The following is a 27744-nucleotide window of genomic DNA, read 5'->3' as shown; positions in this document are numbered from 1 at the left end:
CGGTTCTTTATTTCCATTTTATCGTTTGTTTTTGTATCACAGTCGATGCTACGAAATACAAATACAGATTGCTTCTCACGTATCGGGACAATAAGTATAAGAAATCTCAGAACATTGCCGTTACTCACGAACAAATATATTAAAACACGGTTCATTCTGGAGTCTGTGAAAAATCAAGTAACTGTAAAATGTACAGTTCTTAAGAAAAGGGGAGTAGCGAACTTTCAGCACACGTTAAACTAGCATATTAAAAGCTGACACCCGCTATTCTGGTACAATGAAGGCTCTTTATAGTCTGAGCGACAGTCACGCGAATGTACTTTAATCAGAACCGGGTCAAATAACATGTAAATAGCTCGTCTCAGCTTCCTTTGCAGCAGTATGGATTGCATTCAGTTTTTCCACACACTTCTTTCGCCATTTACCTCAATCTACAACCCGATTCTGATTAAATGAACAAGAATTAAAAAGTTGTTAAAAGGAAATTGTAATTTTTATTTGCGTCTAAAATCTTCTTGACGATATATTCGATGATTTTAGTCACAAATAACTGAACGATATTTGAAAAAGTTAAAACTGTGGAGTTTTTTGATTTAAAAACGAAGTGAAATACTTTTTTAAAAAGTTAACTCGTTTAACTTCCTTACTTATTTTGGAATTAATTTTTGTTATCCGACAGCCTAGCAGTTTTATAAACAATTTACATTGATACGTATATAATCTATAACATTCATATATGAGGCAAGTTATTATACAATGTTTTATAAACAATGATGTTTGTTTCTTGTCGAAAGGCGTGTTAGATCCTTTAAGGGTCTGTCAACAATGGACGGATCCGTTAGTATAAAACAAACCTTTCTCGTTTGTGAAGGCTTTATTTAACAAACTGTTCCTTCCCTTTACTTTCAAGTCAATGCTTCCTGTTGTAATGTTCCACTGTATGAAATTTAATTATATTCTTCAGGTATATACATCTCGTATCCGTGTATATTTATATTGTATATGTATAGGCACGTTCTCGTTTTTTATCCATTAACAAGCAGTCATAAAACTTTTTAAACTAATCTATCATCCCTTATTCATATGGCTACACGAAATATTTTCGCTTCTGTTCAATTGCACTTGAGTAATAATATCTATTGTATCATAGGATTCAACAACTTTTAAGAACACTGCAGAACTATGCTTGTCAAACGCCCTGTATTACAATTCTTCCTCTAAAGTTTCTAGTTTATTCTATTTTCTGTATTTTGATCTGAAATAGAAGATTTAACGAAACGTTCTAAAACTAGTTTGAGAAGTTAGGCAACTCTTCTCACGATTAAACTTAATCTCTCTTTTCTTCAATCATTACAAGATACGCCCATTCTGGGAACACAATTTGTAAAGGCATTTTAGTATCACCTGAAAGCTGCTTCCATTCATCTACATTTCTATTCCATACGTTCAAGTCATTCCTAGCCACCAGAGAAAAGGAGCTTTTCAAATTTGAAGAAATTGCATCGACCAAACAAGTCTTTGAGACGCATGGAATATTCACGCTCGAAGCGTCCATCTTCCTCTCTCAGGAGCTTGTTTACAGCTCATCTGACCAGAGGGAAACGTATCTCGAGAAGGCACTTAGTTTGTCGTCAACTGCAAAGCTTCAGAATACAAACGAGGACTGGACATCGACAGGCTCTACTGACAAGAGGCTGCAAGGAATAGTCGTAGCTCTCGTTTGGCCAGTCGTAAGCAAGGATCGGCTCGAGGGCCGGTTTCTTCCTGTCTTTTTTCGTGCCACATCGACTGGTTCCAGCGCGTGTATCGGAACGAAATAGTCTCAGTAGCTACCACATTCGCGCAGCACGCGATTCCCCAGCGGCAACGGCGGACGGAAGTTGTTGATTACCTGGAAGCAGAATAGAGACGAGCGGAATTAGGAAACGGGGCCGTGATTCCGCCGATCACTGAAATTTATTCGACGATGGCTAAAAGTATGGAAAAAAAGGAGAGAGAGAGAAGTAGGGAAGTGGGAGGCGAGAATAGGAGAGGAAAGAAAATGTGTCAGAAGAATTTCCTTCTATGCAACTTGTCTTGCGACCTGCTTGGAGATTAATCGATGTCCTGATTACAGTGGAACCTCGATTAACAGAACTTCAAATATACGGAGCTTAATCAATTTTTTTCGCGACTTGTTTTGCAGTAAATTTTGAGGCGAAAGTTTCTCCTTTCCAATAGGACTTTAAAAATTGACGTACGATTTTTTTTCGCCGAGTTATCGCACTTTGAATGAAAAGTGTGACTTTGGCACCAGAATAACGTAATGATCCAGATATCTAAAAAATTGACAATTTTTGAGCTACTGTAACTTTGCAAAAAAAAATCGTATGAAAGTGAGTCTGGTCTCATATTAAAGGGCAAAGCCTCTACTTTTACACTATTGAGTTGAATTTGTCCGAAAAAAATTCTTGAGTCCACAACACGTCGAGAGAGAGAGGGTGGTTTTTCTCTGAATCTTTTCCCGCTTTAGACGATTCTCAGGAACTTGATAAATTTTTTTTGGAAGTAGTTCTACAGTAGATTTCAAGTCTGAAGTCTCCTCTTTTCAAAGAGACCTTAAAAATTGACGTACGATTTTTTTTCGCTGAGTTATCGCAGTTTGAATGAAAAGTGTGACTCTGGGATCAGAACAGTGTAATCATCCAGGGATCGAAAAAATTTGTCAATCTTTGAGCTACTGTAATTTTGCGAAAAAAATTCGTATGACAGTGAGCCAGGTCTTATTTTAAAGGGCAAAGCCTCGACTTCTACACCTCTGAGTTGAACTTATACGAAAAAAATTCTTGTCTCCACGACACGTTGAAAAGGAGAGGGTGATTTTTCCTTGAATCTTGACCAACTTCGGACGACTCTCAGGGGCTTGATAAATTTTTTTCGGGATTAACTTTACAGTACATATCAAGTCTGAAACCTCCTCTTTCGAACGAGACCTTAAAAATTAAAGTAAGATTTTTTTTGGCCGAGTTATCACAATTTGAATGAAAAGTGTCACTCTAGGATTAGAATAGCGTAATGATCCAAGAGTCGAAAAATTTGTTAATTTTTGAGCTGTTGTAACTCTCTGAAAAAGAGTCGTACAGAAATGAGCCTGGTCTCATTTTAAAGGGCAATGCTTCTACTTTCTTATCCTTAGATCGAATTTTCTCGAAAACGCTTTTATACTTAGTTGCGAGGCGTAAAAGTGAAGGTAGTGGTTCTCCCTGAAAATTCTCCTAAGATCTCCAAACAAGCTATTTAGCTATCAAAAGGATACTTTAAATCTGAATCTCTTGGTACTTTAGCTGATCGAGGTTCTACTATATTCTCTTTCCTCTTATATTGAGATGAAGGAAAATCCTATAATCTTCTCAGACGAAAGGTGGTTTTGAGGTGGTTTGTAACGTTTTGAGATTTTCTCACAAGCCAAATCGCCTTTTTCTTCCATTTGACTCTGAGTCCACTTACAGCTCCATGATTCTCGTGGCAAGGACACTCTTCTCCACGCGGGAACTTCCGCAAATTACGAAAGATGTTGAGCTGATGGTGGGACACCTCAATATAATTTTTGAAGAGGATCCAAGTGACGCTTTCGTTGCAAGGTGGGGTGGTCAGGGAACCCAAGTACGTCCAGTAACCATTATCATCTGATAGACATAAGAAATTGAAACTTACATTAAGTTACAGAAGAAAACATTTCAAAAAATACATTATGGAGAGTAATTAAATACTTGTTTCAGCGTTCAAATATCATAAAGTGTATTTATCTTTTAATAATTTTTATATTTTTTCGTATTATATGGATGTTGTACTTTTTTGCATATTGAAATTCCTCACAAATGCATAAAAATCTACAGTCTAGTAATCACGTAATAGAGTACTGTGTTCGTCACTGATGTCTTCACCGACTGATACTTTATTAACACGATGAAAGATAATTATATAACTCCATCAGCGTAATGCTAACGTGAGAAATTTCATATTTAAATGGAACGCGTCACTAGTCGTTTGCCTTTTGCGACCTTTACAATCGAAAACTATACTTTATTCATTTAGAAACGACTCGAACCTGGAACATGCTGGGATTTCCAACTTGACTGAAAAACAACATTAAGGTATTAAAGCTTTTATAGAACCTCTTTTCCTGCTTCATTTCGCGAAACCAAGTCAAAGGACGCAGAATAAACATCGTGCAATGTTTCTTAGACGTTCTTCGCTTCGTAATTTTTTATTCCTTTGAAGCAACGATCGCGTGGCATAAACGATACTGTTTTTGTAAGATCTCTTCGAACAAGTCGATAAAAATTTCACAGTGTTTTCCGATAAATTACAGATCGATCGTAGAAACTAGAACGGTGAAAACAAGTTCTCCGATGATATCCATGCATAATTAGTTGGAGTTCAAAGGTGAGCTCATCGCACACAGAATACTTTATGCCAGCGAATAATTGAATGCTGTAAACAGCGTGTTTTGGAGATAATCACCAGGGAGGAGCTTGCCAGGATCGATAGGCTCGGTAATTTCTACGACTTCGTCCTTATGGGACACGTAGGGCAGCAACCGAGCGATCTTGTCCATTTCTGCATGGGGCTTGCCCACCTGAAAGCAAAATTAGAAAGAAAACTCTTAAAAGGAGGCTTTTAATTAGTATGAAACTCTTCTGGATTCTTGTATTGTAAACACTCGCGGTTGACATTCGATCAAGGCCCACAGCCGCATTCCTAGAAACGGTAAATGAATGGAAAGGCTGAATGCACAAGAGCGAACACTCATGATCGCGTGACAGGAGGAAAAGCTGAGCATTACGTGCTCGTAAAGTAATTGAAGAGTTCACAAGAAAAACAGCCCTTGTCAAATTTTATAATTTTTTAATTAAAAGTACATTCTGGTGGGCAAAAAAGAGATTCACAGCGCAATGGAACCTGTCTTGAATGTTTTCAAGCTATGTTGAATATTTTGTTAGAAAGAATATGAATCAACTACCTAAATAAGAATTAAAGACGCCACAGTATTTTCTTAGTCTTCTAAAAGACGCAGAAATTGACAAGGGCCATTTTCGTCGTAAGCCCTTCAATCGAATCGATAGTTTGCAGAAGGGGGTATAAAAGAGACTAGAGATCGAAAATTGCTCGAATTATCCACAACTAATTAACCATCGTGCTTTTGGACGACGAAAACTATCGATTCAGTTGCTGCTTCAAGTCAGCTTATCGAGAGTCTGGGCAGCGCGTCGGATCTCCTGTCGCAATGAAGAGGCTCTTAAACGGCGGGAAGATGTTGTTTTGATCGTGTCGCAAGCAGGCGAGGGAAAACAGTTTGCATAGCGAGGAGCGTGCAAGGGAATCCGTGGAATTGCGGTCGGTTGAATGTTCCACGCGACTGGTACTAATGATCGTTGGCGTTATCTAACGATCGCTCGATCATTCAGCGCAAATCATTATGAAATTATAATTCGAGAAGACTGTTAACGTGTTAACTACAGGTGCTACTTGTGATGCCTTGTCTATGCTCTTCACAGTAGGTGGTAATTTCTGATCGTGGCATCAGACGATTGAAGGAGATACAGAGTACGATAGGACGAAGCTGGCTTTAGATCAAAAAAAGTATATAGCTAGCTTTAGATGAAAAAATAGTGCATAGCTAGCTTTAGATAAAGAAATAGTACGTATCTAGCTTTAGACAAGAGAAAATAGTGCATAGCTAGCTGTAGATAAAAAAATAGCACATAGCTAGTGTGTGGTAATACATGATCCTTGACATTGCAGGCCATATTTCTGCGTCACTTATTGTTTTTACTATAGCATGTTACCATGCGATGTAAGAGCCATAACGAAATGTATCAAACAGGTGTTTTTTTGTGTCTTCGTACAAGGAAAAAAGTTTCCATAACGACACATCAATTTTCCTCAGTTCCAAGTAATACCTTGACGCTTGTCGATAATGCACCAGAAATGCATAATAATGCACTGCTGTATAACGCGCGATACTTGCACCTTAGATACGGGATTCGATACAATTGGCGGTAGCTCGATGAAAATCCTTCCAGAGAAATAATTGAATAAGTAGTCTTAAAAAGGGAATGGTAAAGTTCAGAAATACGATAGCAGTCTGCAAACGAAATAATTACTCAATTTGTTTCTTTTTTTTTTTTAAACTGATGGACATTTTACAGCAAGATTTACATATGTCTCTTTTCTAATTTTTTCTTACCACTGATAAACAGGACAAGCCTTTACTATTTTATTCCAATTTCCAATTGTTGGTCTTTATTTCCTTCTTTGAGCTACTGATTCAATTATGTAACAGCAGTTTCCGAAGTGCATCGCATTATACCGATTCAGCGGGTGTTTTAATGCGCTGCATGCATTTACCCTCATCTCGTGTATGCTCAATGCGTTCAAACGACTATAATGAGCTCATAAGAGTCCCAGCAACTATTCTGCAGCTCGTTGAATATAAATTTGAAAACAGTTTGATAGAAACTCAGAATTAGCAATTAGTTAGAACTCAGAGTTCTCGATTTTTGTATGCATTTTATTACGATTCTACTCGCCTCTAGCTATTATATGGATGAAGATTTTGAAAAGTCGTGAGAAGGAACGTCAGAGTCGAGCAAAGATAAATGATCGCGATCGGAAGTAGACGATTCAATCTCGCGTGCACGATCTCTGCGCGTCCTCGTCCTCGCGGTATCAAAAGAGAATTTCACTTCGCCTTCGAATCGCCTGGATAATGATGCACGCTCGACGCTTATGTAACAACGCCATCAACTGATGATGGAACGAACAGCGTCACTGTTATGGATTCTGCTTGCGGAGCTTACTAGCTTATGTAAAAGTTTAAGCTGCTGTAAGTATGCGAATCTTGGTATGATGCACCCGTAGAAAAGACATAAACAGCATGTAAACTTGGAAATTTAATTAATGTTTTTTAAATCTTAGAAGACTGCAGATTTTTATGCAATTTCCTGCTACCAGAGACACGGTTAAAGAAATGGGATTTATATAAAAAATTGCTTTATCTTCCAAGTACTATAATTTGCACTTTGATTTTTATATTTCTCTATTTTATATACATTTAGTAATTTTGTACACATTTAAAATTTCCATAAATGCGTAGAAATTCAGTCTATTATTAGCTATGAGGAAAATAGTCTAGTAAATGCGATTATTTCTCACAGAACTGAAAAAACAGATATTACTTGTTTAAAAAAATTGAAAACATTCTACTTTCTAGGACTATCAGATATTCACCATGAAATTCATAAGATAATTCACGTAATTTTATAATTATCTTTGTACGAACAGAGTCAGTTCCTTCACTTCCCTTTCTACACTGACAATGAACGAAATTAGACGTATAGCTGGGAGCAAAGTGGATAAATCAGGAAGAAAAAGCCAGGTTCGAGGAAACGATGCAGTGGATAAATGATTACTGACCTTCAGAAAGACCCCGAGCACAGCGAGGCCATCGGACGCTTTCGCGGCTTCTGCAAAGGTGTCGTACTTGCTGGTGTTCCAGTGCACCAGATGCAGCTGTAACACAATACCAAAAGAGTTATTTAATATGCGTAGCTGTGACAATGTCCTAAATCTAGCAAGAAAAATCTGAAAATATAGGATCTCAGAATATTTCATAATTTTTCTAAGAAATTGCAAAATCTGATGAATCCTGAGCAGGAAAAGATTTCCTGATGACTCAATCCTCCAAAATGTCATTAACAAAAGAAACGCCACGAATCTGAAAATGTTTCCTCGCGGCGCTTGCTCGAAGAAATGCTGTCGGCAATGGACTTAATGAACGTTAATGATGGGGAAACTACAGACAGCGATCGGATCGTGAAACGAGTCATGCGATCGAGAAGAAAGCTCATTGTCCATGTTCCGTGAATCATTAAATTGCCCTGGCGTGTAATTATCGGAGCAGCTCTCAAACATAGGTGGAAAGTAAACCAGCTTCGCTGGTTGTACTAACAAGTTACTCAAACAGTAACGAGATAAGTTTCGCGAATGATTTTGACTAGTTTAAGTACACGCTTCATCGGCGTCACAGATACGACGAACAGCTAATTAACAGATAATCCTTTACGTTCAAACTGGTGCATCTCGTGATAATGTGACGCAAAATATTTGTGCAAGGAGAGCATGTGATCGCACGAGACTCTGAGGAAGAGTCATCTCGTTAGTTGTTCAATGTTAACGAAGAAAAATTGACATAGGTTAACGCGTTGACTGCCACATTAAATTTATTCAAAATTCTACCAGTCTGACAATGTGCCCAACTTGAAAAATAAAATTATTCTTAATTCATTTTTTTATTCATCAATTCATTATTTACTCTACAGTGTTTTCTTTCTTCCAGTTAGTTGTTCCTATAATTTTTTGTTAATACCAGTCGGAATTGTGTATGTTAATGTTACTCACAACGATGTAAAGTAGTCGTCTCTTTATGAGTGGCATGACAATCAATTTGTTGAAGCGATGTTGCTATATTAGGTGAGAAATTTATGCAGCAAGTGACGCATCAGATTGATCACACGCGACAAAAACACTATTCGATATTTTTTGTAAAACGTGGAAGGACATTCCTTGCGGTGTTTGCATACGCATTCTAGGTGCATCCAAAGACGTGCATTGAAATGGAATGTAAGCTTCGAGCGGCTCCTAGGAGTCCTAGGTGCATTCGAATGCAACTGCTTGTGGTGAATGTATCTTTTCTTTAAACTCTAGAGCTATCTAGAGAAAGAGAATCTACAGAGTTAGAGTAGAGTTAGAGTAGAAATTAGAGTAGAGTTTAGAGGAGAATTTAGTGTACAGTCTAGTGTAGAGTTTAGTATAAAGTCTAGAGCAGAGTCTAGTGTAGACTCTAGCGAGTCTAGAGTAGAATCTAGAGTAGAGTTCAGAGCAGAGTCTAGTGTAGAATCTAGAGTAGAACCTAAAACAGAGTCTAGAGTAAAGTCTAGAGTAGAGTCTAGAGTAGAGTCTAGAGTAGAGTCTAGAGTAGACTCTAAAGAGTTTACAAAGCGAGGCAGTTTGGACGGACCATGTTCTTACAAAGTTTGAAGATACTTTCCAGAGCTATTCTAAACCAATGACGATGGAAGCTGTAAACTTACGTAATTCAATTACGATTTCCATACGAGTGTCTGCCCAAATGGGAACGGCAATTATAGTAATCGTTTTCCCTCTCATTTGCTTTGCAAATTGCAAGAGACGAATCTGTGAGTCATAAACATGTCCAACGATTCTCAAACACCTAAATGAAATTAATATCAACGTTGATCCAAACCAAAACCCTACCATATAAACCACACAATTTGTATCATAAAATTTTTGATCGACTCTAAAGAAAAATCATCACGTTTTCTCGAGGCTCGGTAGGAAACCATTCATCTTCCATCGCTTTGGTCACTCTCCAAGTCATGGACATCGAAGTGCGCACGTTCGAACAAGGTCGATCCAGTCGTAAGTTCGTACGGATAGATCGTGACGCGAATCATGCTCCGCGAGAGTGAATTATTAACGATTCACTCCGGACTCGACGCTGACTACGAATGTCGGAGAACCCCTAGTTGATCGCTTATCCCACGTGTGTCCTTTTAAAGTCGTTTAAGAGCACGCTGTTCGTGTTGTAATGACATTCACAGATCTCCACGCGATTCTTCTATGAAAACCTTCATGATATTCTCTTCTGCTGACTATCGGGTTTCTTGTGAGAAGAAACTGTTTTGCAAGACAGCTAGATAGTACGAGGGACCGAGGTAAGTTGATACAGGGACATGTTTATACAGTAAAATGATTTCGACACTGTGTGCATGTAACTCGCTTATGGAGACATGAATGCCTAAAGCTTATTGTTTAACTCGTTGCTACATATGTTTTATGAAAGACTTAACTCAAAGAAAAGTTGCAAAAATTAGGAACTGAGAAGTCTATCAACTTGCCCTGGTATTCCTCGTGTTAGGAGATTCAGATTTGAAGATACTTTCATCTAAAGATACCCTACCTATCTTAGGTACTGTACTCTGGCTTTCTTTTTTCTCTATTTCTATTTCGTTTTCTTATCCCCGTCTATCATATCGCTCCTGTTGAGAAAGCCTAGTCTAATTTTTAGTCAGCTGTACTCACTTCCCCTGCGAATGCTTGACCATCCACTGTATGCTCGGAGCCTCTGGAATCGCTGCATCCCCAATGACAGTGGTACTGCTCTAACTTGTAGACGTCGTCTACCAAGGGACCACCGCTCAAAACTGGAAGCAAAAATAGTAACGTTTCTAATCAATATAGTGGCTGCTACTCAAGCCTTAAAAAAGATCCTTCCAAATTTCTGTTGAATGTCCCAAATATCATATATCTAAAATTCAGGAACAGAGTTGTCCCGAAACTCTTTGCGATAACGATCCTATCTTTTTAGTACAGTTCACCCTTATTTGCTATAAGAATTATCCATTTCTGGTTGCTACGGTTGACGTCACAGCTCTCGAGGATTAAGGTCTTCAAATTTATCCAAATGATAAAGGGGTATTATCTAAACACACTATTATGTTATACCAGAGAGCTACGCAGCGACAACGCAGATCGTTTGGACGTGTCAAATTACAGGATACGCTTGATTAGCCGAATTGCGCGAATGATAGTAGGGTCGTGACGAGATCGTGGACCAGGCAGAGGCTCGTTCACTCCGAATACCAGCGCGAAGAAAGAAATGAATGAGAGAAGATTTACTTAGGAGGGGTCGGAGTCAATGAACATTTTAATCAACAAACATAGCGGTCAAGATAGTTGGAGGATCGCCTACTGGAATCGCTTCTTCTCTCGAGGTGAATTATACCAAAAATTAAGAGAAGTTTCCCCTTTTCAATGAGACTTCAAGAGTCACCTAAATTGAAGATCATAGTATTATACAATGATCCTCAACCTTTATTCATGGCAAGAGGTACTACACTGTCATTGACCAGCCAAACAGTGTTTACCTTTGGTAAAGAACTTTCTACGAGTTGTAGGAGCGTTTGTCTGTCAACTTGTACCATTTATCATCGTTAACAAAAATGGGCCAACAGTGGTGGTATCGCGCCGCTTTATCGTTCCATCGATTCCCTGAAATTCTGCTCTATTTCTGTCATGTAAACGTTTCGTTCCTGCCACATATGAGCACGCATAATGCGTCACGGCACGGTCGTCCCCGTTTCGAGAGCACTTCGCGAAGGTAAAAGCCTCCTTTTATGCGGCACGAAACCGCTGTCGAAGTGTTCGAGGAAAAACGCGCCTCCCGATTTGCTTTTCAGCTCCCTGATTAAGATGATTACAGGTGTCATGGTCATTCTTTGCTCGTTTTGCTTCTCGTCTTACGGAAAAAATTGGATAAAGTTGAAAAAAGAAAACGGAGAATAATTCTTGAACACTTATGATTCCTTCCGGATTTACATCCTTTTCCTAATCAGCTCTTACATCATTTTCACCATAATCTTATTGTCATAGCGATAGCATTCCTAGCAACAGAGAATTCAGTGATAAGATAACGACATGTGAGTTTGCAAGTCAACATAATGTAGGTATAAATAAAATGTACATTTTCCCTTGTTAGTGGTACTATCTCTGTTCCTTTGATAAGGTCAGACTTAATGGTCACTTTGAAATTAAAAAAGCTGAGCATTTATGACTCTCTCAGACGACGATAATCCAGGAAATTGATGTAATTTCGAGATAATTTGATGAACAATTGTTTCCCTAAGGAAATTACTGTTGTCTCTTAATTTTGTTCGTCTGGCTTGTCGATCTTTTAATTTTCTGGACAGCGTTAATAGTCGCCAAGGGGAGGATGAAGTTTTACAGCCACGAAGTTCGCGTTTCTACCAGCATAACACAAAGTCAAGCTTTTCTCAGGGAGTTTCTGTTAAACTGAACCGTCTATTACAGCGTCGGAAATGGACGATTAGAGCCCAGGCTCTTTCGTGCTCAGCTTAGGCAACCAATTAGCTTCAGCTCGCGGTTAATACTAAAATCCACTTTGAACCGGTTCAGATTAAGTCCGTCGTTTTTCACGAGCACATATTTGGGCCACGACACGACGAAACATTACACGCCCCTTAATCGATAACTAATTTCACTGATTCTAAGGGGACAATACCTTTGGGAAATATTTCACCTGGTCTGTGGGCACAGAAAGATCAGAGAGTGTACAATACTCCAATTTATCAATTGAAGAGCTCATAGCAAAAACCACCCTTGTCAATTTCTGTCTCGTTTTAGAACAGAAAAAAATACTGTAGTATTTTTTATTCTTCTTCAATTGATTACTATTCTTTCTCATATTTTTTCTTATTTTGATGAGTGATGATTTTCCTTTCTGGCCAGCAGATTGTGTTTTTATTCAAAAAATCGTCAAATCTGACAAGGACTGTTTTCGTTATAAGCTCTTCAACTTCTGTGGATTATTTCTTGGACTATTTTCAGTTCCATCATAGAATGCTATATGGTTCAATCATTTCATAGCTAAATTTAGAGGTAAAGGTCTATCGAAAATAAAATTCTCCTTATACCTATAAATCTGACTATTTTTATTTCACTTGTCTTTTTTTAATATTCATCTCTAAGGTGCAATAACACTTCGTCTTCGTCGAAGCGATAACGTGTCTCTGTGATTCAATCTGGAAGAGGGGATCGATGATCTAGAACAGCGCAGCGATTCCCTATCGGAAGGGTTCGCTTCCCACGAAATCTCGATCGAGAGAGTAGCCAATTCAACCGGGGACATATTTGCATTTGTGGCCGATCTGCAATTCCAATGCCGCCGATCGCAATCGTTCCTCCCTGGTATGCGCGTCAGACTTTCAGGTAACGAACGACTTTTTAGTTTCGCATTTAAATGCACGGAACCAGCACACGACACGCCGCGTTTCTTAACCCCGAAACCTCCCTTCCAACCGACGTGGTGTTAAGTAATATTCGATCGGTCTTTGTTTTCTTGCAATCGTGATATGATAAGTTCGAGTCTTTCAGGAATGGTAAACGCTTATCGTGACAGTCACGCAATTTTTCATTTGTGCAAGGAACATTTCGTAATTCAACGATGCACTTATTTTATGTGGATGTTGACCGAAAATTCAGGAGGTTTAAGCTTTAATTATTGGCATCCCATGATAATCAACGTTTTATCTATTTTATTTTATCTAGATGGAGAATTTGAGAAGAATTTATATAGTTATGTAGAGATCTCGAAATTACTCTTGATATGAAAAGAGCTTCCCTATTTTTTGAGAGAGTTTTATAAAGAATAACTGTTCTCAATTGTTGATTCAAAGTGAATTGAATTTTGCAAGAAGATTTTTTTAATTAACTGTGACTTTTTTTGAAGAAAAATCTTAGTAAACCGAAAGTAATTTTTTTCTTAAGTATTTGCAGAAATTTGTTTCGGTGTATGAAACACCGTGGGACCTGAGCTGAGGGTGAGATCTGGAGTTATGATCTCCCTATACAGGGTTGAGGTTCAGTTCGTTTAAATGAAAAAAGCTAGTGGCAATTAATGTTCCTTCGACTGGAAAATTAAAACGACCGCGAAAAATGAGTGCAGACACTTACATGTGCCCTCGCCATCGACGTCCACGCGCCAGCAATAACCTGGATTAACGAGCTTCCGGGAAGCAGTCGCCGGATACTTCCATCGCAGGGGTTTGTTACTTAGAGCCGCGTGGTCGGATTCTACTCGATCGGTTTCGATATTCACTGGGCTCTGTCTCGATCCTGCGGCCATTGGAAACTTCGTTATCCATGTGCTGGGACCTGAAATTAGAAACAAGAGCAGGTCAGAAATAGGTAAGAAAAAAGGGATTAAAAATGGGTTAAAAATTAGCCAAAGATACGTAAAAAGGGGTCTAAAATAAGTCTAAAGTAAGTAAAAAGTAAGTAAAAAATGCGTCAGATTAAAGTTCAGGAAGTCAAAGCATAAATAAATAGAAGATGACTTGAGGCTGAGTGCATCATGCTTAGATCATTACAGGGTTGGGCCCAAGTCAGCGTCGAGTAAAACCAGGGTCACACCTGAGTCAGTACTCTATTTTGAGTCGCTATGAGTCTGTGTGAGTCTATACCGATGTATGAATTTACAAGGGTTTAGAGTAAACACTGGGGCGAAGACACAGGGTTGGGGTTAATAACCCCCTAGCAATAGGAAAGATCAAAGTTCAAGAAATATAGAAAGAACCTGTATTGTTCCATCATTCTAGTTTTTTCCCTAGTCTACTTTTTTCCTCTAGGTATTTTTGTATAAACGATGGCATGTTTTAATGTTATAAATACTCGAGCAACAATTTGCATCGTAATCAGCTCGGCTTCTGGGATATTAAAATGACTTTGTGTGCAACAAAATATGATATTGCTGTAACCAACCTATAAATATTTTCTATGGATCTAATAGTAGATACTGCTGGTTAATAATTATTGACTATTATTAAGAGTGGAAGCAACGCACGATATCAGGTATTTCTGTACGCAATGCTCATTATCTGTATCCACCCGCAATCACAATTTCTATTTCTCGATTTCCCAGAACGCCAATTAACGTGAGAAGAGGACAACGATATTACTGGAAATTGAACGATTCCATAGAAATCGTATCAATTACGTTAAATGGAAATTGATACTTTTTGCTTAAAATAATTGTATCGATCTGAATCATCACGTGTCGATCTACTAAAGATAGTACCATCGATAATAAATGTTTAATCGCATCCGCGGGCACACTGTTTTGCAATTCACCGAGAGATAACGATCAGAACGTTAAGCAAGTAATCCCACAATTTTTGTTTTACTAATGATTTATGCCAGATATCGATCGATTTGATGAAACGGACCACTGATGTGGAATATTGACATCATTTTTTAAGCAAAAACAGCAAAAATGTTAAATAGTAAAGGTACTAGTTGAAATTGAATCTTTGAAATGAGACATTGTTTAGTAATTGAAGTTTTTCTAATAGCAATTTTGATTACTCTATTAGTCTATTAGGTGTTTAAACTGATTAGCGTTTGAGTAATAGCTAAGTGTACATATCGATTATGTAACAGATGTTGTGTCAATATTGCCGTGTGGTGGTTTCGATAATCAGGATATATTACACTTCAATTAAGGAACTTGTTATCACTGCGTCACGTGCGGCTGCATAAACCTTTCTTCATCGTGACACGCGATTTTGATATTGCTCGCGATAAAGATGTATTTCAAACAATCCAGATTGCATCTACTTATTTTTAGGGCTGCAATGGAGCAGACTGTGTCTCTCCCTGTGTAAAATAAATTTATCTCTGCACATAAGTTTCAATATTCTGAGTACTACTGCGCTACGTGAGCCTTAGAAGAATATACAGTAAAGTACTTGTTCCTATTTCTATGCTTTTGGCTTCAAAAGGGAACTTTTAAAAAAGGAACTTTTATGCATAAACTGAGAAACAATTTTTTTAATATAAAAAAAGAAGATATTACATTTCTGTTTTTATAAATTCTCACTCAAAGGCACAGAAATAGGCACAAGTACCTTAGTATAAAATTGTAATTTATAACGAGCAATAAGTATCAAAGCTCCAATGAAGTAAACCCCTTGCTTCCTCTAACCCTAAAGCAAACAAGTTTAACAACTGAGCCCCTTATCATCGTCATACGAAAATTTGACACGCGATCTAAAAGTAAACTGACAACGAGAAAGGAAACAAAGCTATCTTGCTATCTATATATGCTAGAAAAAAACACATCTGTTTCCCGTATGGGGCACAGCTGTGAGCTGGCACGTGATAATGACATAATGCGTGGGATACAACTGGTGATTATGTGCGCGACTCGCGATCTTCAAGTGTCATTAATTCGCAAAGTGTTTCTTGCGAGTCAGCTTGATCGACCGTGGCGCACATTTTAGCAGAGTCGTATTTCCCTTCGATTTCCTCTGAAAGAGGATCCTAATACATATTCTGAATTACTACACAGGAAAATAATTCCAATTAAATGAGAATAAAAAATTATTCTTCTAAGACACACCGAAAGGAGAAAATTATATTCGTCGTGGGTAGGTGTGCTTGCAAAATAGAGGACTATAATTAATATGCAGATGACAAGAGAGAAGACTAAGAACATGGAAGATGCATGTCTAAAAGCAGAGTCGAAGGACTTTCGTGGAAGCTTCATGTACATGTTACTACAATAATCAAAGTTCCTATGAACGGTGCAACTAGGAAGAGAGTATTAGGTCATCCCATAAATAATGCTTCTGAAACTTATTTTATTCGTCAGGAAATTAACACACACTGTTATTTTTAATCACAACTCTGTCGAATATTACGCTCTACCTCCACTTCCTACCTATCAGATTATTTTTTACGTTCTCCTTCGAAGGATTCCTAATTTTTTCACTTAAAATGTAAAACAGGAGGCAGTATATTCTGAGAAAACCTAATAAAAGAGGCGATTTAGCTTCCAGAGTAGACGATAAACATGTTCGATGTTACGAGCAAAGTTAACATCAGAAAAACAAGTTGAAATTCAGGCGCCGAAACATCAGCTGCTAAGAGCTCCGCCGGAACATTTGTTACTCAAGAGTTAATGTTCTCCACATGTTAGTGGAAGCCTAACCATCAGCTCTGGACCCCTCTGACTTTATTGAACCTCTGCATCGACATCGTAATTCCTCAACAGTGTTTATATAACTTGACGCGAACCAAAATCTCGTCGATGAAAGCTCTTTTTATAGGCTACCACTAGGGACTGCCTACTGTGCACATAGCTGCGGCGAAACAACCCCAGGTTGGCTACAGATATTCCTATTGACCGCGATCACAGAGCTCGCCGCGCTCTACGGAGAAAAATACCGTCTCGAGGTCGTCGAGATCTGTTTGAAGGTTCGTTCAACCTTGCTCAACGAGCCACGAGCAAATGCCTAGTGATTGCTTTTCATGAAACTTTATCTAAATCTGCGAATAACTCTTTGACCAATGCAGTCGAAACAAAAATATACTGAATATAAAGAAAAATAGTTTCGTATCGGAGTCTATTCAATAATTACGGAGCATTAAAACGTGATAGATGGCTAGATTTAACATATTTCTGAAGGGTCCACGAGGAAAAAGGAAATGTCAAGTTTAAAAAATAGTTTTCTTTAATATTCTCTTTTTTCTGTGGCTCCCTCACTTGAAAAGAATGCAAGAAGCACACAAAATAATTCCAATGAAGAAACCTCACATTCTGAAAAACAAGCTTCGGATAAATAAAGCTGAAGACACATCCAGTTATAATCTGCCCAAGATCCTCTCACGAGTTGACACTATGATTAGTATCACCTAAAGCACGGTCGTTAATCACCGCGAAAGAACAACGCAAGTGTCTACTTGCTTTGTGAAAATAACGCTCATTGTCAGTTTCCTCGAAGCGTGTAAAACCAGCGGAATGGTTAATCGCATTTGGATCTGATTGGATTCGCGCGTCACGTTGCCTCGCTGATATTCTGAATACGATCGTAAAAGTGAACCACAGCGCGTCGACCGAACAGCAAACGTCATACCTTCTAGGGGAAGCCGGATGAAGAACGTACCGGTTTCCTGTTCCTCTGATTGTCTGCCATAATTGACAACCAGACGATTTTTTATTCAACAGAGTCTCGCTTTAATTAAAGTATCGAACTTAATGTGAATTTCAATGTCAGGCGGCTTTAATTGAGCCACTTGGATGTCAAACTGATCAGCTCCATGAAACAAAAAAAATCATGAAACTTGACGAGACGATAGGTAATGTATTTTAGAGGTGAGCTTGCTCAAGAAATCGCTAAAAAATAAGGACACCAATCATTTTTTCGATTTTCGAGAAAAGTACCACTTATTATGTGCTTAGACACTAGAGATAACAATTTGACAAAAAGTATTAATCAGTTTGGATTCTGAAAGTTTTAATTTTTGACGATTGACCTCAACTTAATGTTTCGTTTTTATTGAGCTTGGAACTAGCAACGATTCTACGTTGTTCTATGATTAAATTCGATGAAAGTTTCTTTCAGAACGGGTTAGGAATTGACGATGTGTATTTGAGCTAATACAGGGTATAGCAATCGTTTAAATCGATAGGGAACGTTCACAACGCGTGGACCTTCCTCTGTCAATAGTGGCCATTAATCTTTTAACGTCTCGTTTCTATTCAGCCTGAAGGCAACTAAAGAGGTTGCAGTCTATAAGCCTGAGGAGGTTACAGGTGTTGCCAGCGGGAGACCGTACAGTTAGAGAAACTTCCATCCTCGGTGAGATTCCTAACAAATTACTTGTTCCGCCTCGCACGAAATTCGCGTCAATCAACGGCTTTATTGTCCACGTATTTTTCCGCGGTGACCGGTTTGGAGCGTCAAGAAATTACGAATAGTTCATGCTAAATTGCGTCAAGCTGGTCTTTCGCGATTTTGACGCGGATTTCCATTGTTCAGCTAAGGTAAATGTCCAAATACCTGAACCTTAATGATAATTTTATTTAATTTTAAGCTGAAATTCTAGTATATCTAATAAAAATTTAAATATTTGAATATTCAAATTTTCAAATTTTCAAATATTCAAATATTCAAATATTCAAATTTTCAAATTTTCGAATATTCAAATATTCAAATTTTCGAATATTTAAAAATTCAAATATCCAAATTTTCAAATCTAATCTTCGAACGTTTAAACGTTTAAATATGGAAATTTCCAGACACTGGATACTTAATAAAAACAACAAAAATTGTGTCATAAAATAATATTTTCAGCTACTGAGATCGCAATCCAAGTGTCGGGATATACATTTTTAGATTATCCAGTAAATGGGATATTTGACGTTTTAAATGTACAGGTATTGGGATATTTATACTGCTTCCCTGAAATTAGTGACTTCACAAAACAGTAGCGGTTCAAATTTTTCACGCCACGTGATAGGTCACGTGGTAGGTCAAGAGCCCAGGAATGGCTTAGGAACGATACTAATTTTTACGACTTTAGCCTAGAGCAGCGTTGTTTAACCGAGGGCTAGGGAACCCTGAGAGCCTGTGGCAGCTAATAAAATATGTATAGTACTGCTTTGGAAAGTGAGCAAGATTCGAGACCATATCTGACCAATTTGAAAGGGTGGTACATCCTCTAGGTCCTAAGAAACTCTCAGTACGTCTTTTCTCCACTGAGCACAACTGAGGTACAAATACCTATGTACCTTATATGGCATAGAAGTCTCATAATAGTTCGTTGAAATAAACATCTCTGACTGTGAGGTAATGGTCCTTGGACATACTGATTTGCATATTACAGATACCTAAAGCTGTACTCATTCCACGAAATCAGGTCCAAGAACTGGTCGGGATTCAGAACTGAAGGTCAATATTCAATAAAAGTAAAATCCCCAACAATTTTCAAGGTACCACTATTAAATGTGGTCAAATAAAATAGTTCTGAACCCAGTAGCAGAGAGCACACTTAGCAGCTTGTACCCCTAAGGGCATCGTTAATAAGACTGACGCCCATAGCACGCCACTTGACCAGGCCTCGTCACTACATTTCTAGGAGGCACTATACCTACTTAACGAAAACCTGATCGACTGACTGGAGTTCAGCGGTAACACGTAAATAAAGGAGTAGGCGGTTGCATCATCGAACGGGACGTTAACCTCGATCTATTCATGGTGAACGAGATTCCTGTTTGACCCGAATCTTACATTCTACGCGACAAATAGAAAGAGAAAAAAAGAAAAAGTCTCCGTGTAGATTTCAGCGGGGCCTTCAGGGCGTCACGAGCGGTTAAAAATGATTTTATCGGGCACTTCTTTCTTGCCTGGCACCCAACGCAACACGTGTCCGCCATTAAGGCGCGAGATAGGAAACTTTTCGCATTCACGATGCACTTTTTGGATCGAGGCTCGAGTGCTCCTAATAGCGAACTTAGATATTAAACAAGTTAAAGAATAATTATTACAAACTGCACCAACTTCAATCGATTCAGAAAAGTTAGTTTACTCTCCTTATCATAAACACCTAAAATATTTAAAAATTGCATCCTCAGTGCATCTGCAGTGCATCTGCAGTGCATCTTAAGTGCAGCTCATCTCCCATGCATCTGCAGTGCAACTAGTACATTTTTTACCCATTAATGAAAAAAATCGATGCACAAAGGAGTTAAGAAGCAACAACCCAGCTGAAACAGAGCTGTCACCTCTACCTTAAACATGCACCAGTAACGATGCACTTCCAGGGCATCGAGCCCTTTCGCGATGGAGGCAAATTCGACCGATCGCCATTTCTCGGTCGAATTCTCTGGCTACACACACGGTCGAGAAGCAAACGACTTAATCGCCCATCTGCACACCAGCCAAGGAATTTATGCAAATCACGGTATCCGCCAGACTTTGCAACAGCACTCGCGCCGGTTCAAAGATAACGCTGACAAATTGGCCCCAGATTAAGGGCATTTCGGAGAGGCATGCACGGTTAACCGGGTAAGGCTAAACGAAACTGGGTCTTCGAACCCCAACACACGCATCAGCTTTACTGTGTTATGTACATTGTACTACTGACACCCGCGTATACGAGGCTGAGGTGATATACACAAGGAAAATAATGTTGGAATTCTTCAGGTACCGATATCAGATTTATCGATGAATACGCGTACACCCGCTTGCATTCCACTCTCTAATCAGAAATCGTTCGCTCGTCGAGAACGCTCGTTGCTTTCTGTCCTTTCGACAACGAACCATTTTAAGGATATAACACGAAACTCCCCATTCTTTGGCGGAGAGGTGATGCATGGCGGAGAAAACGCAGGTAAAGTTTGTCTGACCTGCTAAGGGTCTGAAGGCCCACTCGACGTTGAAAAAGAGCCCTAGGCTTTTCTATGATTTGCGATTGGAATTCGTCGCCACAAAGCTATCCTGCAGACTGGATTAAACGTGTGCAATAAATGAAGGTTTATTTTCGTTTGGTTGCAAAGGTAACCGCGAAGTTCCGAATGGACTTGTTTATCCGGAAGTGTCTGGTTTTCTTGGAACTGGGGAAAGCAAAGCAAAGTTCTCCTTGGTAGAAGTTTCTTTGTGGTGCTGACATTGGAGGGCACCTAACACGTGAACCGTGACGATTATAAATGTGACGGTAGTTGTGGTTTAAGGAAGAAATATAGAAAAGTTCATGACAAAATTCAATTTTTGTAGATTTTTAACTTAGATAACTATCATAATTTATAGGTTTTGTTAGGGAGCTTTTAAAATCATCTGGGACGTGTTCTGGGCGCTACGCGTGATGAAATTCTTTCGTAGTAAATACGTAACAGTGCCAATAAATTGATAGGTATCGTTCCTCATGCAGTCTATTTTGAGATCCTCGTTAAACGAATTTAAAACATTTGACCGTATCGTGTTGCACTTGCACCTAGAGCGCAATTGATTCACTTGCGTCGGGTTACACCTGCTAATCACAGCAAGGATGTGTGTCTAGTAATTCAATAGAGTGGCAAGTGTGTATTTTAATTGAAAAATATCTAGCAACTTGCTGCACGATAGGTCACAAAGTTTCAAGAATACACTGCACCTTTTTTGAAGGAATTTTGGAAGAAAAGGCTCTGGAGACTGGGTTTAGATTAGTCAGATTACTTGAATCTGATTGTGGTAGAGTGAAAATATTCAAAATTTAAGTATTCAAGTACTGAAGCATTCAAGCATTCAAGCATTCAAGCATTCGAATATTCAAGCACTCGAATATTCAAATATTCAAATATTCAAATATTCAAATATTCAAATATTCAAATATTCAAATATTCAAATATTCAAATATTCAAATATTTTAACATTTAAATATTCAAATACGACAATCTCCAAATACTGGAACCTCTAAATGCCAAGATCTCTAAAGACGAAAATCAAATGGATGTCAAATTCACATTGGTCAAGTCGCCTGAAATGACTTGCGCTGAAGTAGTCCAATCTGAACGAGCCTTAATCTAAATTCGACTCCCCACACACGAATCCAGTGAAACATTTTCCCCGTTTCTCGAGACCATATTTTCCCTCCAGATTTCGTCGGCCCCCTCGAATATGAGCGACTCCCCCAGAAACGTGTGCCTCTGAGCGAGAATCTGTGTACAAGGGTCGCGTGTTCCTGGCTCGTTAAGAGAGTACAACGTGCTCTCCGTATTATATTTACGTGTCTACGGTCAGTACAATGTACGAGGTTTCCACGTGGATCTATACCACGTTCGGTGCTACCCCGCTCGCGTATCTATGTACGCGACTTTCCACGAGAACCTGTACGTATCGGGGCCTTAAGGTCGGTGCACAGGGACGGCGGCGAGAGAGGCAGGTGCATCGGCCTAGAGAGCACAAACGAGGAAAATTATTGATTTTCGTTTACCAACGGAGTGTCCCGTGCTAGCATGGCGAATGCAACGCCGTCCCTTGGCACGACTGGGACGCCCTGCATTCGAAGACAATGGCCTTAGGTCAGTGTGCTCGGTGCCATCGTGACACCGTGGAAATCGAACACGCCGAGGCACGAAACCCTTATCACTGGGGCCGAATAGCGCCCCGTTTTTCTCCTTTCGAGGAGATAGCGAATCGGTGGCTTCGGTTTCGGTGATCTTCGATCGATTCGCCTTCCTCACGGAAAGTAAAAGGGACCCCCTTTATACTGATTTAACGACTGATTTTCTGACAGATCAAATAGAGTGGAACCTCGGTTAATCAGATTCTGATTAGTTGAGTTGCTGTTTAGTTTCGATGCTAGTAGTACAATAGCTAGTTACTTTTCAGATAATATGAGAGTCGTTCATGCTTTATCAAATCAATCTTTTAATTTATTTATTTTTCAATATAATTCTCTACTATAATAATGCACTTTCCCTTTTGTTCTAGCAGCCTTTCTATGCCAGTAGCAAAGAATTATGTTTACTGTGTCGGCTGATGCAGTTCTGCGCATTTGTTTTCATTTCTTCGCTACAGTGAACCTAGATACTAGACACCACTTAATGACTCCTCCAGCAGGTCAAATAGAAAGAAATCTGGGGAAGTGAGACTTAAACTGCGCGCCAGATGTAATAAAATCTCTTTCAGCCTATTTTTCAATCATTTCAAGTATTAATTGTGCAATAAAAAGAAGAAAAATAGCTAAAAAAATTTGCACGGTGCCTGCAACTTGTACTACGTTATTTTTCAAGTATTCTAAAGTAAATTTCAAGCGATTTAAATTAAAATAATATTGAAAATAACCCAGTGCTACTAACTTTCCCCCTATTCCCGCGCATTCTGACATCTCGTGGCAAACTGTCTCTCGGTAATACCGCGAGCAATGATTGGTCGATAATACCGATGCACCCCGAGTGGCGAAATTGAAATTGAAGATGGAAGATATCTTTGAGCTCTACTCCCACCGCCAATTACGAAACTAATTTGCGCGCGTGACATATTACGCAGTAGCTTAGTACATTTTTTTTCTAGGAGACATTGAAACATTAACACTGACATTGGCACTATCGCGTCTGATCTTCGTCTATGTATTAGAACTATACAGAATTTTTTAGGATATCTGTTTTGTATTTTCAAGCGTTTTTACTTGCGCAACAGTTGCAGCTTTGACGCACTAGCTTTCTGTTTTTTATATCAAAGCAAAAAAGAAGAGAATATTTTTTGTCGAGATCGATTTCCTTGGGTATTGTTTAATAGTATTATCTTTTTACGATTTTAAAAAAGATGATTAGAGAAGAAACAAACTGACGGCAAAGCGTGAACATTTCTTGCTTTTTTTCTCGATATCAATAGCCGAGTTTTATCTCCTACACTTAATGGAGCTATTTCTACAAAGACATATTTCTTCGATAGTTAAAGAAACGAGATATTACGTTGCGAGTTCTTTTTTCGAGGGGAATGCAAGGCTGGTACACGACGTCAGATATGTAACGTCATAAAATCAGCAAAAATTACGAACCGTGACTTTATCGTATTTGAACAGAGTGCAGGGGGACTGTTCGTTGGACTCGAAAAGTGTTGCATTATTTTTGACGATGAAATCTTATACCAGAAAATTGCTTTCCATTTTCGACTTATCCTAACGTAGAATTATTCCTTTCTTAGTGGTAGCCCACAGTTCGCTGACACTCTGTATGAATAATAGACAGCAAGTACCGATTGCATTCTGTATAAATGATTAATTTCTAATGAAACGTAATAATGCTGTTCGCCGTAAATAAATCTCGATATCCGTCACGCGGTGCCATAAAATGCCATATTTTCTGGTGCAAATAATGGTAATCTGATAGTTACGCGTCAAAATTTAACGAGCACTCACGACAGACATAGCATCCTGTAGCAATTTTTATTACTAAATTTACGACACGGTCAACAGATGTCACAAAAGCCTCACTCTCCAGAAGACAGAAAAAAACATTACAGTAATTATTCGTTAAAGTAACATTAACCGAAAGGACACACGAAATAAAAAAACACGACTCATCCTCGAACTTAATTTTTAAAATAGCCACTTCGAAGTGGCATAACTCTGTCAATGTAACCCACACTTCGATTATTTTGACACCAGGCCAGAACACAAAAATCTGATTGCCTCACCGATCGATACGCATTATATTATATATGAATGAACCAATATAAATTGAAATAGTAATGTATCGTCAAACATCCACAAGGATAACTGTACAGAAGGTGAAAACTCACCATTTTGGATGGAATAGTCCCACTCGTTCATGTCCATCCCGAGAACCGACGATCGTGCAATGGCAAGCTGAGGTCCAGGGAAAATGGATCCAAGAAAAGTATCCACAGTCTTCTTTTCCTATCCTCCGTCAAACAGAGCACGAGGATCTTACGAGGAACAGTTAACGCGAGTTTCTTGATCGAACGCACCACTCGATCGATTCGAAGTCGAGACGCTTGACAGATCGACGCCGAGGTTTCTCTTCTTTTCTGTTCAAACACGTGTACAGGTTACACAAAGTACTCAACCGCATCGACGGTCAATTTTACATAGATATATTGCAAGTGTTCTTTACCAGGGATTGAAATGTTTGTTTTCTAAATGGAAAACGAAAGGAAATGTCACTTAACCCACACGGATCTTCCACGAATGCGACGCCGGCCGGCCGATCGCAGGATTTTATACACACGGTGGTCACGTGACCCTTCTACGGGGACGCGAGCTATCGCGCATGCGCGGTCAATTGTTTACACGTGCACTACGAGTCTCATCCCCACCACGTGCTCCTTAGCACGTGCTCGGCTATGATCGACGCTGATAATTTTGGAAGCTTCCCTTTCAGCCATTGCAAATTCGATCTTAGAAATCGGTATGAAAAATTGAAGGATGTTCAAGAAATAAAGATCATTCGTATTTTATAACAAAGTTACTGGCAGAATTTCAATTTCATTTACTAAACTGTTTGAAAGATAGTCGTATTTACATTCCTGTGAGCTTTGCATGTGATCTTATTTATTTATTTATTTATTTACTCATTTATTATAAAGAAAAGAGAAAAAAAGAGAATCATGGACGCAGTTTGAATAGTCTCCTCTTAAATAAACTAGCGGTGGATGAAAAGATGTCAATCTTATGGAGGCTTGTTACGCATAATTGCTTGCAATTATACTTCTACAATTTCCTTCGTTGAAATCCTATATGTTAATGATATAGGAATCTTGTTTTTATTTCTAATAAATACGAGCGATCGTTTGGGTGTTCGTTAGTGCTTTGCAGTTTGAGAGAGCCAGTAGAAATTGGAGTCACTATTATCGAATGATATTAAATACTCTTGCCTCTTAGTTTGTTTGGTGCTGAAGCGATAATATCATGCGACAAGGGGTTAATCATCGTTGATACATAGAAACTGGATAGTTTGTTGAAGCGTTGCTAAGCAGTTTTGATCGTCAAAACGTATGTTCTAAACACTTTTCTTGCTGACGAGTTTAAAGTTCAATGCAATTGTAAATTGACTTCCTTCTTGGTTTTTTCGACCTTTGACGACATAATCATGAACGAATGATTTATGACCGATGAAATGAGAGATTAGATTAATTAAATTCGATCCCTGATTTTATTTCATTTTCGAGCCACTGTCGAACATATCACTAATTAAATCTGCGCTTCATTTTGATATATTTTACTCCTTTGTGTTTCTTATCAACATCAATTTTTTATTTAATCCTCTTTATCCCTTGCGGACCCTGGCACACAAACGAGCCTGTTATTATTATCAGTCATGATGTACTGACACGCATACTTCGATGCCAGATGACAATATCACGTTTATTACACCCGCCGTCGGTTTTATAATCTGATAACTGAGTTATTCGTCAAGGCAAGAATCAGTATCCTTTTGTGGTCGAGACTCGGGATATTCCCCAATGTGAGCTCATCATTTTGGTCTTTTAAGAGATATGCTCAAGAAACAGGTTTCTCCCCTGGCCTAAATTTGGATCAAGCACAACTTGTCCAGTTATGTTTCGTAACTCTTTGGAGAAGAAAAGTTTCGAGTACTATGAGTCAAGTATTAATCTAAAGGATGTAGCTAATTCTGTTTCGAGTACTGGAACCCGGAAATTGAGGAGCTTGTAGCAAAAACAGTCCTTGTTAAATTTTACAATTTTTTTTTTAGAAAGAATGTGTTCTAGTTAGAGCTGAGATTCATGATATAATGGAACCCTTGGTACATTCTTTGATCTCCTGGAAAAAAACAGAAATTGACAAGGGTCGTTCTTGTCACGAGCTCTTCCTCTGAAATAAATGTTTCAAAATTGGAGAATGGAAAGAAAACCAGAGAAAATGGAAAGACAAGGAAAAGGCAGCGTTCACATACCTCTTGTGTACAAACGAGGAGTCATCAAGCGACAAGTTCGAGATGCTCGTGCCACTTTAACTTCATCAAGCTTGGATAACATTGTCACGTCAGTGTTATGTCATGGAACGTGCCCGACGTCGTTTCGTCTTCATTATACCAATAAACGAATCGCTCGTGCAACGATGCTCCCAATAAAAACCGATGAATTTCTGGCAAATTCCATCGTAAAACGTCAATGAACATTTATCCTTTCGCGTGTTCACATCTAAGCACCGAGAGCCACATATTCTAGTCACTTTTGTGGTTTCCTTTTATAAAATTTTCCTCTTGACCACCTGTGGCTTATTACCACGAAAAATTGTTGCACAAAAGACACAGACAAATTACGTGCGCAGATATTAATACCTTTTTTTAATAATTGGGTCGTACGTAACGATTGCTTAACAATGACTGGTGCAATCGACTTTGGTGCGCTGCAAGATTTCTCGGTCGACGAACTGATTGTGAGAAAGATGCAGTCGTGACGTAACGAAGCGTAGATTGAATCCATTTTTTATTTTAATTACGATTAGTTCTGAACCTCTGAATTCCCTTTAGACGATCTCAGGTATCTTTGCAAAAATTACGACATCGATGTTCTAATAAGAATTTTGACTTCCGATAAGGCGAGCGCGATTATTCATTCGTTGAGGGACACGCCAGCAGCGCGAACCACTTTGCATTTTAATTTCAATTGTTGGCGCGCAACGAACGAGAAACGATATTCTGTTCGAATTCTTCTACAATTGTTGCGCAATCCTGATTTTACTCGTCCTTCACGACAGTTACTGTTCTATGTTAAGTATTCCCTGGATCGTTGAAAATTTACTATGTACTTTTCCAAAAATTTGTGTCATTGTAACAAATTTGAATCTTCTCGA

General features: G+C 38.7%; 1 protein-coding gene and 1 long non-coding RNA gene across 3 annotated transcripts; both read right to left on the bottom strand.

Moving 5' to 3' along the window:
- Positions 1-855: 855 nt before the first annotated feature.
- Positions 856-24891, bottom strand: Cah1 (carbonic anhydrase 1). Its single transcript, XM_076379496.1, has 7 exons — positions 24708-24891; positions 13597-13797; positions 10147-10268; positions 7459-7554; positions 4504-4618; positions 3487-3665; positions 856-1891 (listed from the first exon to the last, which is right to left on the bottom strand). The coding sequence occupies exons 1-7, from the start codon at positions 24742-24744 to the stop codon at positions 1823-1825; spliced, it is 819 nt and encodes a 272-aa protein (XP_076235611.1). The 5' UTR covers positions 24745-24891; the 3' UTR covers positions 856-1822.
- A 384-nt stretch (positions 24892-25275) lies between these two features.
- LOC143179249 (uncharacterized) lies at positions 25276-27744 on the bottom strand. Of its 2 annotated transcripts, none has more exons than XR_013001925.1 (2): positions 26843-27744; positions 25276-26709 (listed from the first exon to the last, which is right to left on the bottom strand). It is a non-coding gene; the product is annotated as an uncharacterized LOC143179249 (long non-coding RNA). The 2 variants fall into 2 exon arrangements; XR_013001926.1 differs by having other exon boundaries at positions 25276-26452.

Source organism: Calliopsis andreniformis, chromosome 5, assembly GCF_051401765.1.
Source record: "Calliopsis andreniformis isolate RMS-2024a chromosome 5, iyCalAndr_principal, whole genome shotgun sequence".
NCBI classification, from domain to species: Eukaryota; Metazoa; Arthropoda; class Insecta; order Hymenoptera; family Andrenidae; genus Calliopsis; species Calliopsis andreniformis.
This window is presented reverse-complemented; position numbering and strand designations above follow the sequence as displayed.

What these genes read in the sequence shown, in the direction of transcription:
- Cah1 (XM_076379496.1), bottom strand. Translation starts at nt 24,744, where the DNA reads ATGGACATGAACGAGTGGGACTATTCCATCCAAAATG. An exon ending in GGACTATTCCATCCAAAATG is followed by an intron (nt 13,798 to 24,707) that starts GTGAGTTTTCAC and finishes TTCTAATTTCAG; the next exon opens with GTCCCAGCACATGGATAACG. An exon ending in CGTCGATGGCGAGGGCACAT is followed by an intron (nt 10,269 to 13,596) that starts GTAAGTGTCTGC and finishes TTTTGCTTCCAG; the next exon opens with TTTTGAGCGGTGGTCCCTTG.